The 13,668-nt window shown below is 35.9% G+C and overlaps 1 protein-coding gene across 7 annotated transcripts in view; it reads right to left on the bottom strand.

The window, feature by feature from the left end:
- The window catches only part of celf6 (CUGBP Elav-like family member 6), a 173,248-nt gene extending 160,311 nt beyond the window's left edge, over window positions 1-12,937 (bottom strand). For 5 of the 7 annotated variants that reach the window (XR_006927725.1, XR_006927724.1, XM_046865083.1 and 2 more), the window contains exons 1-2: window positions 12,606-12,936; window positions 1,960-2,042 (exon numbers count right to left, since the gene is read on the bottom strand). Coding sequence is in view for 5 of the 7 variants with exons in the window: in XM_046865083.1 (XP_046721039.1) it covers window positions 1,960-2,042; window positions 12,606-12,855 (333 nt within the window). In the remaining 2 variants the exon portion in view is untranslated. Of the gene's footprint in view, window positions 1-1,959; window positions 2,043-4,204; window positions 4,319-12,605 lie in introns of those variants that run through there. The other 2 variants (XM_046865084.1, XM_046865085.1) reach the window with 2 other exon arrangements.
- Window positions 12,938-13,668: the final 731 nt, after the last annotated feature.

The following is a 13,668-nucleotide window of genomic DNA, read 5'->3' as shown; positions in this document are numbered from 1 at the left end:
CGCCGCGTTTGATGGACAAGCGCTCGCTAATACACACGCGCTGCTGTTACACACTTTGTTACAGTGCTTACAGTGAGATGATCAGCCAATGGTCTACCTGAGCTAAATAGATAACAATACATTCAGAAATACAAAATATAATTGATAAATTAATGAATAAATTAACTCATTAATTAATCTATTAATGAATTAATTAGTTTATTTATTCATAAATGTTTAAATATGGCACAATAGTTTTTGTATTTTGTTTCACTGTGTCTGACAAGTATGTAAGTAATAAAATTATTTGTTTGTTTTCTTGCTTGCTTATTATATGCTTTTTTACTAGTATATTTATTAATTATCAGCTCCTATTGATCTTAGTATATTTTTTTATTAATTCTTTAATTTGTTTGTTTTATTTCATTGCCTGGTGCTTTTTTGATAATATGTAGTATCTTTAGTTTGTTATTAATACATTAATTGATTGATTGATTGATTATTTGATTGGTTGGTTGGCTGGTTGATTTATTGATTGATTGATTGATTGATTGGTTGGCTGGCTGGCTGGCTGGTTGTTTGGTTGATTGATTGATTGATTGATTGATTGATTGATTGATTGATTGGTTGGTTGGTTGGTTAACTGATTGATTGATTTGCTTGCTTGTTTCTTTGTAAATACAATTTGCCTGTTGCCTTTTTGTTTGCTTTTATGATATCTTGTATATTTATTTTGTAATTTCTTTTATTGCATTTTATTCAATTGTTTGTTTGTTGCTTTTATTTTTATCTGTTTTATCACTTTTTTTTATTTAACTTTACTCCTTTTATGGTCTGGTACATCTGGTATGTGTCATCTGTTTGTCTGTTTGTTTGTTTGTTTGTTTGTTTATTGTTTGTTTCTGTACAGTTTCACTCTCAGTTTTTTCTACTTCATTTCCTTTCTTTGATGAAGCTGATTCTGATAAAGGTGGGGTAGACCAAATTGAAATGAGAAACACAACTCGAAAACACAAATACTTAAGTTAGTTTTACTTGCACACTAATTAATATCGTATAATATTGAGCAGAAAAATTCCAGCTCTGTGTAGAAGATAATAAAGAAATATGTTTTATTCGTTCCATTTTGCACTGCAAACATCACTGAAAGCTTGCCAATGCTAGCAAGTGACCATGGAATTAGAGGGTCTATCAACAGCTAGGTGTGCGTTACAGCATTTTACCACATACTGCTTTGCCTCGGAGGTTTTTCGCCTCCACAATGTGGATTACAGTCATATAGACGTTGGTTCTCTCTTCCATAATGTACTGTATGTTGTATATTATCTGATCTTTAACTGTTACACAAACACAAGTGTTGCCAGAGTTTGTATTGTACTTTATTGACCATCTTTCAGCTTTCCTGTGATACATCATTTAGAAGAAATCAGCAAGTAATATCTGAACACAGAACAAGACACAAGTGTGAACTATTGTTTCAAAAAAAGAAATAAATAAATAAAATTGAGTGAGTGAGTCCTACTTCAGCACAGCAACACAAACACTGGAGAGAAGAACCTGCTGTATTCTCTATAAAAGCCAAGCTCACCGAATAGGAGTTTGCAAAACTTTAGCTTTAGAAGTGCATCCCGAAAGACATGAATTGCTTCTGACAGCATCTAAGGTCACGCGCAGTGAGTTTCGCAATGCCGCTAGTCGGTGGATAGTAGCGCTACGCCTCCACACCCGCGTAAGGACCAGGCGAAGCCTCATGGAGCATCATTAAGGGGAATAGCAAGATCAGACAGCATGGAGACTGAGCGAGGCATGGCACACTGCCAATCAGCTCCAGAAACACAGGCCTTCGATTGACATGATTTGTATCGGTTAGATTATGGGTTCAGCTGAGGACACCGCAGCCTAGCAGGCAGGAAGGAGAAAAGCAGAGAGAGAGGGAGAGAGAGAGATGAGAGAGGAGAAGAAGAAAGAGAGGAAACGTACCCCAGGCAGAGTCTTCTGCTCATGGAGAGCGCTCTGGGCCTTCAGCGCAGACTCCCTGGCACAGTAAGTTAGAAAGGCACATCCTGTAAACACACAAATACACAATCAGGCATCAGTGAGCCGCTTTTGTAGCATTCTGATATGATAATAAAATCATCTCCAAAAGCCTTCAGGTGATCAACTGAAAGAAAAAATAGGAAACAAATCAATGCAGATGTCTGGCAATTTATTTATGCTTTATTTTTGTTGTTGTTGTGTGGTTTTGAGTTGTTTTGTTTCCTAGTTTTTTTTGGTAATTTGTATTTTTGTTGGTTTTTTTTATTTTTGTTTAACAATTTTTTTATTATTATTTTTTTATTTTGTGTGTTTAATGTTCTTTTCTGGGTATTTATTTATTTTTTTTATTCTGTAGGTTTATTTATTTATTTATTTATTTATTTATTTATTTGCTTATCTATTTATTTCTATGTGTGTATAATTAATTGATTAATTAAATCCAATGCAATCTATTTATACTATTCTTATTCTATGGCTCTAGAATGTATTACATTTTATTATAATATAGCAAACATGACAAGCAGAAAGTTTTCAAGTGATACAAGAAAAAAAAACGAGGAAAAGAAGAAGAAAAAAATTCTTTACATTTCTAAATCTCCAAACAATTCTCACTTCCACTCCTGACAATCATTTTGCATGGTTGTTATTAAAGAATAAATCATTTGGGTTTGTAAATAAAAAGCAGAATAATAATCAGTGAAACAGTTCTGCAGTTACAGTATGAAACCAAGAAATTGCAGCCATTTGCTTTTACAGGAAGTAGAGAGATTCTATAATAAACCCCTGTGAGTGAGCAGACACCATGTGACCTTTGTAAAGAGTTATTCTCTCAATGATACATGGTTTGCCCAGGGGAACACAAGCTCCAAAATCACCCATCAGTCTTAAACTAGCCATAAATACCAAGCACTTATTCAGTACTGTAAGCAGGATGTGTTCAGTCACATGTGTGTAGTGAGGATTTAATTCAGAAACACATTACTATTATGACCTCAGACTCAACTACTGACTCTGTAAATGGGGTATTTCAGTTACACATAACTTTGACTTTGACTCGCTGGAAAAAAAACACCCTGTTTTAACTGGGAATTCCTAGTCGAGATTTCTTCTCAAGCTCAAGTTCAGCAAGTGACATCAAATCCACATGACTGCTAGCAGCATTAACATTAAACAAAACAGTATTTTGTTCATTTAAATGACATACTGGAGTTATAAATTAGTAGATTGCTAACAGAAGACAAACATTGAATATTCTTTGTTGTATTTTCCAACTTGTAGCTTGAATACACAAAACCAGCAACAGTATTCCAGTACTAAGTCCAGTACTAGTGTCCAATCTCAGACATCTAAAATTAAACGTACATTTACAATTAAATGTATGTTTTTGGTTGAAAATTTCAATTTGAATGCCATCAGAGATGAATATTTAATAAATATGCAGTAAAGTATAGAAGGCATTATTAATTATTTAATAAATCTCACCAACATAAAAAGTTAAAGCATCTTTACAATACAGATTTGTTTTATTGATACACCTGAGCTTGTAGATGTGATTATGGAGTGCTTAGTCAGAATTTCAAGACCACATCTGAAAAATCAAATAAATTTCACGAGTATTGTACAACATAATGAGGCTTCACTGCCTTTAATACCTCGAAACAAATTGGTGTGCAATATAAAAAAGACTTAAATGCCAAAATACCTGGATGTACTGGATCAAGTGCTATTTTGCAACCTGTGGAATAATATTTGTAGAATCCATATTTTTAAATGACATTAAATTAAGATTATTAATGTAGAAATATATAGTATTGGCAATATACTATAATCCTGATCGATTTTACTCTTTTCTTAGTCACACATCATCATATCACAGTAGCATCTTGGGACACTGACTTTAGAAAAATCTGGCAACCCTGGAGATGCCAGAATGTTGGAAACTGGATGTTTTTTTTCCCTGTGCCATTTAATTTTCCTATTATATTTATTTAACCAAAAAACATGAAAATAAGTTCAGATTAACAAGCTTGCATGTCAATATCTCTTCTTTTGTTTAGAGAAATGTTTAGTAAGCAATTATTATGACTTTATTAAAAGATTATGATTGCATTGTTCCACCTCTCATAGCAAATTGTTTTGTTCCTTCAGGTGCGTTTACTAATCTGAAAGGGAGAAAACGCATTCTTACCCCCAACCATGCAAAGACGATCCTCTCTTTGTGGGAGAATAAAGGAGAAGAACCTAACCGAACTATTCCAGCGTTACTTCATTACATAAACAACCAGGGTTCGCTATGATGAGCTGGAACACACGCAGTCATAATCTCTAGATCCGTGCTAAGTCTAAAGCTTGTTAATCTCTTACTACAAGTTTCTATGAACAAACGACAATCTATTGACATTCAAGCTAGTTAATCATACCTCATATTCATGCTCTCTGGTTAAATAAATGTAAATAGGAAAATAAAACGGCACGGGGGAGAAAGCAGACATTTTAATTTCAAATCTTTTTTGTAAGTCATTTCTTACCACCGTAATTATTGCAACACAACAAACAGGTTCCTGTTCAGGACTGAATTCATTTACATCCTAATGAGGCCTAATTAGAAATTTTGATTTTGGGAAAAAGAGAGGAAAAAAAAAAAAGGTCCCAGTGATGCACATGTAGTAATAATCATGATAATCCCTTGAGCTAGATGCTAATCATTATGATAACTTGCAGAAATTGATATGAGAAAAAAGAGTGGAAAAAAGTGAATGCTCCAGCACCAATTGAGCAGAGGATTTCTCAGGTTAATGAAGCGGAGAGCTATGGCAAAGAGAAGGTGTCATTATTTTATGTTTGGAACCGATATTATATGGACGCATGACATATATGAGTAACATCACAGTGTGGTTTGAGATTTGCAGTTGAAAAGAACGTAAAAATTATGTAATCATATAGAAAGTGATTCAGCAGAGGTTCATGATTCTGATCATGATCTATTCATGACCATGGATTCTGGAGAGGAAGGGTGACATGAGTAACAACATAATCTTAAACACAATTAATTCAAAAAGCTTTTACGTAAGTAATGTTATAATTGATTGGAAGCTGCCAGTCATCCATCATACAGCGTAGACGTACTTAGTTTTATCTGATCCAATATATTGAAAAACGTACTGGAACTTTTCCATCGATATGTACTTCATCCCCAAACTGTACCATTCAATTTTTCTTTTAATTGATCTAGAAGACCCAAACCTGTTCCTGCATTTCAATGTCCCTGTCCACAAAACCAGTTCCATGAAGAGATACTTCATATTGGTTGTAGTGGAAGATCTTGGGTGCCCTCCAACAGAGCCCTGACTTCAACCCTATTGTAAACCTTCGGGGTGAATCGGAACGCCGAATGCACCCCAGGCCTCCTCATCTCACCTACATCACCACCAGACTTTTCCCAAACACCCTTGTGGCTGAATGAGATGAAAAATCTCCACATTTACATTCTAAAACCTGGTGGAACATCTTCCCAGAAGAATAGAGTTTATTATTACATGGTAGAATCACGTGTCCACAAACTTTTGTTCATGTAGAGAGTGTACTTCTGTATATCTTAAAAAAAAACACTTAAAGATCTAATAAGCATAAAAAATATCAGACTGAATTTTTTGGAATGTTTATTTTGATCATTGAAATTACGCCTCTTTTTTGCAGCTTTCGGCTGCGAAACTAATTTCTGTTACCAGAACTTGATGATAGAAATTCTTTTAAACACCATATACACACTGTCTCTCTTTACATTTTGCTATTTTGTTGAAATGTATTCAATTTAATTAAGATAATTTGCTTTAAAGCAAGATCTTGGCAGCTGTAGAACATTAATGAACTACTCCAATCTGGCAAGCATGTTATTAACTGCGGAAGAAATGCATTGAGCAGGGAAATTCTTGCCCACATGGATGTTCATTGGTGCTTGTTGCAGTTATAATATTTTTACCACCATTTACTAAGCTAATCAATAACCAATTCAATGGGATATCAGTTAATATCTGTCAGTCAGCAGCTCCTTTTTGAACTGTTGGTCACTCAAAAGACATAATTGCTATTTCATTTGAAATGTATGGAGTTGTGAATGAGGACTTTATAAAAAATAATATTTGTTGAAAAGCTGATATAAATAGTAGGGCACTTTTTCCCCATCTGTCCCTATAGACGAGTTAGCACTGAATATGTTCTTCACACACGTCCACCAGTTTCATACAGTGTCATCATTCAGGCTGATGCTCCTGGTGGCTCAAAGCAACACATTTCAGTCTCTTTTATCACCAGTGTCAAAGCTGGAGCTGCACGATTAATGTGTTTTTTCCTTTAATCATTACCATGATGTGCATTCCTTTTCTTTCTTTTTTTACAAATGCAATTTTTTCGTGTAAAAAAAAAAAAAAAGACCAGCCAAATATGCTGAAAGGGTTAAACCCAAGCCCATAAAAACATGCCACAGGCCAAGTCAATACTTAAATATTGTTCCCACCTGGTGTTTTATATACAGTATAATATATATTTATATACAAATCAGGCTCCTCCTATCATAGCATTAAATCTTTGACTATTTTGGGTATATATATATAGCCTGAGCCTGATTTGACTACCAATCTCAGTCGAATTCTTGCAGAAGTGTTATGAAACATAAGAATTATTATTAAATAATTGTAATAATCACATGTACATAAGTATTCACAGTCTTTGCTCCATACTTTGTTGAAGCACCTTTGGCACCAATTACAGCCTCAAGTCTTTTTGAGTTGGATACTACAAGCTTGGCACACCAATATTTAGGCACGTTCTCGCATTCTTCTTTGCAGAACCTCTCAAACTCCATCAGGTTGGATGGGGAGCGTCGGTGCACAGCCCTTTTCAGATCTCTCCAGGGATCTTCAATCGGGTTCAAGTCTTGGCCCTGTCTGGGTGTCCCGTAGCCACTCCTTTGTTATCTTGGCTGTGTGTTTAGGGTCGTTGTCCTGTTGGAAGATGAACCGTTGCCCCAGTCTGAAGTCCAGACCACTCTGGAGCAGGTTTTCATCAAGGATGTCTCTGTACATTGCTGCATTCATCTTTCCCTCGATCCTGACCAGTCTTCCAGTTCCTGCTTCTAAAAAACATCCCCACAGCATGATGCTGCCACCACCATGCATCAGTGTAGTGATGGTATTGGCGTGATAAGTGGTGCTTGGTTTCCACAAGACATGACACTTGGCATTCAGGCCAGTGAGTTCAATCAGTCCTTCAGGTGCCTTTTAGCAAACTCCAGGCAGGCTGTCATGTGCCTTTACTGAGGAGAGACTTCTGTCTGGCCAATCATTGGGACCTTCAATGCTGCAGAAATTTTTCTGTACTATACAATCCTGTCTCGAAGGTCTACAGACAATTCCTTGAAATACATGGCTTGATTTGTGCTCTGATATGCACGGTTAACTGTGGAACCTCATATGGACAGGTGTGTGTCTTTCCAAATCATGTCCAGGTGGACTCCAATCAAGTTGTAGAAACATTTCAACAATGATTAGTGAAAACAGGATTCACCTGAGCTTAATTTTGAAATGTTATGGCAAAGGCAGTGAATACTTATGTACATGATTTTTTCCATTTTTTTTAAATAAATTTGCAAAGATTTAAAACAAATCTTCTTTTATGTTGTCATTATGGGATATTGTTTGTAGAATTTTGAGTAAAATAATGTATTTACTCAATTTTGCAATAGGCTGTAACAAAATGTGGAACTGCAGTAAATACTTTTCAGATGCTCTGTAGAGCGCACACACACACACACACACACACACACACACACACACACACACACATGCATGTCTATCTGATTCGACTATGTAAATCATTCATCGAGGACACGCCTAAAATGTATATATATATATATATATTCATTTTTTGCAATCCTATTAGATTTTGATACATTTATAATACAAAACTAAACCCACCCAAAATAACCCATGTTTTTTATTTTCAAATGTTTTGCCATTAGTATTACATTTCTAATAACCAAATGATCATCCTCTATTACTAGCCCACGATAAAAGAAGATTTCAGTGAGAATACTATCTGACTGCTCAACATAATATTATAATTTATATGAATTTCAACTATGAGGGTGATGTAAATGTTATTTGCACAAAAGGAAATACACAGCTGCAAGCCCCACCCTTAGCCCTATAGTTGTTTAATGACTTGAAATTGTGAGAATCATGTCAGCTCAATCTCAAGTCAAGTCAAGTCAAGAGGCTTTTATTGTCATTTCTATTATACACAGTTAAAATAAGACAATGTTCCTCCAGAACCCTGGTGCTACACTAAACAACAGATCTATAAATACTATGAGCATGGCTAAATTACTTATCGTTCATAAGCATGCTAATAAAGGATAATAATAGCAGAGTTCACCTAAAGTCCACTGTGAAATGTTGGTTCAGCTTACAAACATTTTTTAGGATTTCTGTCAGACAGAATTTGTACTAACAAAAAAAAGAGCTAAAACTCGAGGCAGGATTGACACTCTCTCAACCTGTATGAGTCATTTTTTTTTTTGGGAAAATGTCAGTAAAATAGAAAATAGAAAGAGCATGACCCTTGGGACTGTTACTATACTACAAGTATAGATGCATCACCTCTGTAATGTGAGTCTAGTGAATGAGGTGCTGGTATAAAGTCAACAAAATGCATCTATCAGGGCTAGTAAGTATTAGACATTTTTCGGTAAAGGGCTTTTGGTTGCAATCCTTTTTACGTGCGAAAGAGAGTTAAAATCTTTTATTATTATTATTAAACTTGAAAACACACAACAATGCCAGGTGTATAAAAAAGAAACTAAAGTTATTGCAGTGTCCCTGTGGCTACTCACTCTACACTGGAAATAAGATTTGTTTTGCACGTGCATGTAAACAGTAAAGAATCCAATGCATTAGCGTTAGCCACTAACCAGAAGGTGGATAGCGGCTAACGCTAGGGCTATGGATTCTTCAGCGTTTGATGTCCAGCTTCAAGACTTTCTCTTAATAGGAGAAAATTCTTACAATTCCACATAACAAGGGAGTGAATGAATGAAAGATGGAAGAAATGAAGACATTTGTTAAAGTGTGCAAAATTAAGAACAGTTAGGTAGAAGATATTAGAAATTTAAATATTAAACGTAAAACAGACACACACACACACACACACACACACTTACATACACATCTTTATTACCCGAATGGGGTCTAACAAACTTGTTAATTAAATTTTCATTAATTTCATTTTATTGAATAAATTGCATTTGTGCCAATTTAATTGATTACTTAATTTAAACAATATAAAAAAGGTGTATTGCATTAATTTGTTTTATTCACAGTACTTTTAGATAAAAAAATTAAGTAAAAAAAAGCTGCCATTTTATTAAAATTGTTTTAAAAATGTAAATTGTTTAAATGCTGATCACAAACGTTAATAATAATAATATTACTAACTGCGTTAGTAAAGAACGACAAGCAATTGTATTTTTTGCATTTCTTCCCCCAACCATGCAGAAATTGAACCAAACAAAGATTTAAAAACTGAGACATGTACAGAACCATGAATTTTGTGTACCGTTACACCCCTATTTAATAGGCGTGGCCAATATGCATAACAGTGCCAGTAATAGAGGCATGACTGGCATCCTGTTAGTTACATTTTCTCCAACTCATAAAGGGAGATACTCTCCCATTCAGAAAAAAGATATACCCTTATATTGGTTCCACAGTAAACAAAAGATGCATGGAAATAGCCAAACAGATGTAATCTGTCACAGACAATCGTCGCACTGGAAGTTTCCTCGCCTTAAATAAAATAAAACCACGCGGATGCCAGCTCTGTCAAATGCTTTCCTTGTTAATCAGAAAATAAAAATGTCAATGGAAGAGAAGCAGAAGTAACATAGTGGAAGAAATAACAATTCACAAAGCTGCCTTCCTGTTCAGCGCGCAATCTATCCTGGCTCGTTAAAGCAGCACCATCTTTCCTCTGACATTTTCGCACTTTTGTATGCAGTGGAGTCCATTTGTAAAGCTATTTAAAACCAATTACATCTTTTATACAAGACTATTGGGGCACAAGTAATGAATGATAAAATTAAACATTACACAGATCAGGCTCAGTCCCACGGTGGTGGACTTTTGTGAGCTCAAGAAGTGGCCGGTAAAAATTTTAACATGATTTGTCTCCTACACGCACACGCACACACACGCACGCACGCACGCACGCACGCACGCACACACACACACACACACACACTAAGGAAAGGTGAAAGCTCACCTGCTAGCTAAAATACCTGTGCTATGAGAACTCAAACAGCTGAAAGTGTGAAATAAAGCTAAATTGCAATTACAGTTCATGCATTACAAATGAATAGCTGTGGGAGTTTGATGACTTCTGTTTTGCAATGTTTGCAATTCTTATATGGATGATTTCATATTTATAAAAGTGTTGTTATTGATGCTGAATAGTTGATAATGACTTTAGTTAGATATCGCTAAAAAAAAACAAAATTCTTGGCCTAATAACTCATCATTTATTATTATAGAGACAATGTTAGAAAATATTTGTATTTCATTTATATGAGATATTTTACTTTTTTCTTTTGTTATAATATTATTATTATTATTATTGGTACAACAGTTAATTTAGAAGTATATATATATATATATATATATATATATATATATATATATATATATATATATATATATACTGATCCCACTATATTATTTTAAACTGTTGAGTGTGTCATTTATGCATAAAGGAGCCTACTAAATCCTACAATCTACAGTTAACAACTAGTATCTCCAGTACTAGTAACTACAACTAGTATTATTTTAATTCACCGAAAAAACATGTAGAACAGTCTCGTTTTCTTCTTTTGTGCAAAAAATCAAAATCTTAAGAGCAGTATTTCTCATTTTTTTCATTAACCGCCAGGATTTTAACTCATCGGTCTGTTACCAAGCCTTAGCTGTGTGTGCTAAAGGAAGCAAAACACAGTGTGAAATAGAAACCTTGCTTGTGCTTAGTCTGAATACGTGTCTGAATGTATGTGAATTTGTGTGATTCTGCTCCCAAGGTAATAGTGTGTATCAGAACAGTCTGGTCACTCTGATACACATTCTATAGAAGGATTGGCCTCTTAATTATAATCCTGCATTAAGAGCCAAACTCAGGTAACATGTGTACAGTATGGGCTTCTATTTCTCACATGTTTACAAGCTGATTTGTTTTGCTCCTCCATGGTCACTCTCACACAGAGACAACTACAATTTCTCGTCTGAGCCGAGGATTGTGGCAGTAAAAAGCAGACACCATGGGCACAGAGAAACTTCAGGGCTCTATAAGCTGTGTATCTGTGGAACTGTTCAGTGACACACCTGTGCTTTTTCTAATAGGCATAGTGCCATTGTGTTCAACGACTGGTTCCACAGAGGTACTGTATAAATATAAATCCACCCTGTCTCAATCGCATGTAGCTGTTCTTTAGTGAGCAGGCAGTGCTCTGAATGGGGGGGGTTGTTAAACGGAAATGCAGAACTCGCAGTAGACAATAAATAAACAAACTAGCAAACATTAATAATGAGGATGTCAATACATACCTACTCAAATACAATTAACAAATTTGTGCAAAAAATCTTTACTTATTATTCCAAATATCCTTCAGAAAAAAATAATAGTCACTTTTTATTCCATTACAAATGCTCTCAACTCCATTTTTTCCCATTTTCATTACTGTAGTCATTTTGGAGTAGAATTGAGCCACTCTAAGCACTAGCCTTTACTTTTTTTCTCAGTGTTGTGGTAAAACGATTTGTAGCTTCAGCGTATGTTAGATCTGATAGATTTTAGAAGTTTGTGGATCGTAAATTACTTCCGGATTTCCGGATGAAAGATACACACTAAAGACGTGGGAAAAAAATGCCATTTGATGCATTTTGTTCCTGAGAGATTGTGTTTAAATCTGATTGTACTTTTTTTTTTTTTTAATAGTGCTGCATTAAAGTCAGAGTATATTATTATTATTATTATTATTATTATTATTATTATTATTATTATTAATATTATTATTATTATTATTCAAAATGCTTTGCTGCAATAAATTACAATTAATTCATTACTTATTATAAAACTATTTTCTTTTTTCTGACTTCATTGAATCTGATTTTTTTTTTTTTAACCTTTTGAAAAAAAGAAAATAAAACTTTCTCTCACACGCCTGGCTCCCAACATCTGGCAACATCCTAAATGTCTACCTATAATGATCCTCATTATGTACATTATCTACTTTGCTATAAAAGTAGCTGCTATTCACGTGGACGCGGGAACCCTGAGAGCATGCACCGACACGTGCGAATATACACATGCATACCCTACACCACACAGAAACACGCGCAAGGAGGGACACGCACGCACGCATGCATGCACACACGCATGCAGCCGTCCACTTGGATGTTGCATGCAGTCGCGTCTGTGTTTCTGCGTATCAACCCGTGCAAAGAGACAAACATCAGACAGGGGTGGAAATGGAACGGAACGTGACCGACCTTTATGCATCCCCGTGAATCTGTCTTTGAGCACGGTGAGTTCGTAGATCTTGCCGAATTCCTCAAAGAGCGGCTTGAGGTCTTTTTCTTCCAGGTTGCGCGGGATCTGACCCACGAACAGCTTGATGGCGTCGTGGTCTTTCATGGGAATGGGGCTCTGACCGAGAGCGATGCCGTTCATTCTGCTGGAGCTGTTCGTGGTGCTGAAGCCATTCTCCTGCTGCACTCCGCTCGCCGCTACTGTAGCCATCTTTCTCTCTCTCTCTCTCTCTCTCTCTCTCTCTCTCTCTCTCTCCCTCTCTCTCTCTTACTAACTCACTCACACACTCTCAACACACACAGACATACACACACACACACACACTCACACACACGCACACACATAAACTCACTTTCTCCTCCCACCCTGTCACCGCCCTCCTCTCTCGCAAATACACTCAGTCTATCTCTCCTTTCTTTTTCCTTTATCTCTCTCTTACCCACGCACGCTCGAATCTTTATTTTTCCCCTCTTTATTTTCTCCCTTCTCTTTTTCTTTTCTTTTTCTCTCTCTCTCTCTCTCTCTCTCTCTCTCTCTCTCTCTCTTTCTCTCTCGCTTATGTTCCTTTTTGCTATCTTTCCATCCCGCGCTCCCGTTTCCAGTTTTCACTCCCGTTTTCTTTTCTCCGTGGGTCAGCCACTGTGCCACTCCGCCGAGTGACGTCATGCTTGGTCGTAAGCTATCGAATAAACCCCGCCCCTCGCCTTGAGAATTTGCATACGATGTCCGGATCAGCCAATGGCAGGGCAGTACGGCCGAAGGGCCCGCAGGGTGGAGTGAGAATCCAAACATTTGTGGAAAGGGAGCTCGGGGAAGCAAACGGCGGGATATACACACACACACACTCACACACACACACACACATTTGGATGTCTATTCAAAGCAAAATAATAAAAGGACGTGATATACAAAGGAGTTTAATTTCCACCTGCACCTAGATTCCACAATTTCTTCTTCATTTTATAATAATAATAATAATAATCATAACAATCATTATCATAATCTGAACACAACAATTAAAAA

The sequence above is a fragment of the Silurus meridionalis genome, chromosome 13, assembly GCF_014805685.1.
Source record: "Silurus meridionalis isolate SWU-2019-XX chromosome 13, ASM1480568v1, whole genome shotgun sequence".
Classification (NCBI taxonomy): domain Eukaryota; kingdom Metazoa; phylum Chordata; class Actinopteri; order Siluriformes; family Siluridae; genus Silurus; species Silurus meridionalis.
Note: the sequence above shows the minus strand (reverse complement) of the source record. Positions and strands in the feature narration are given on the sequence as shown.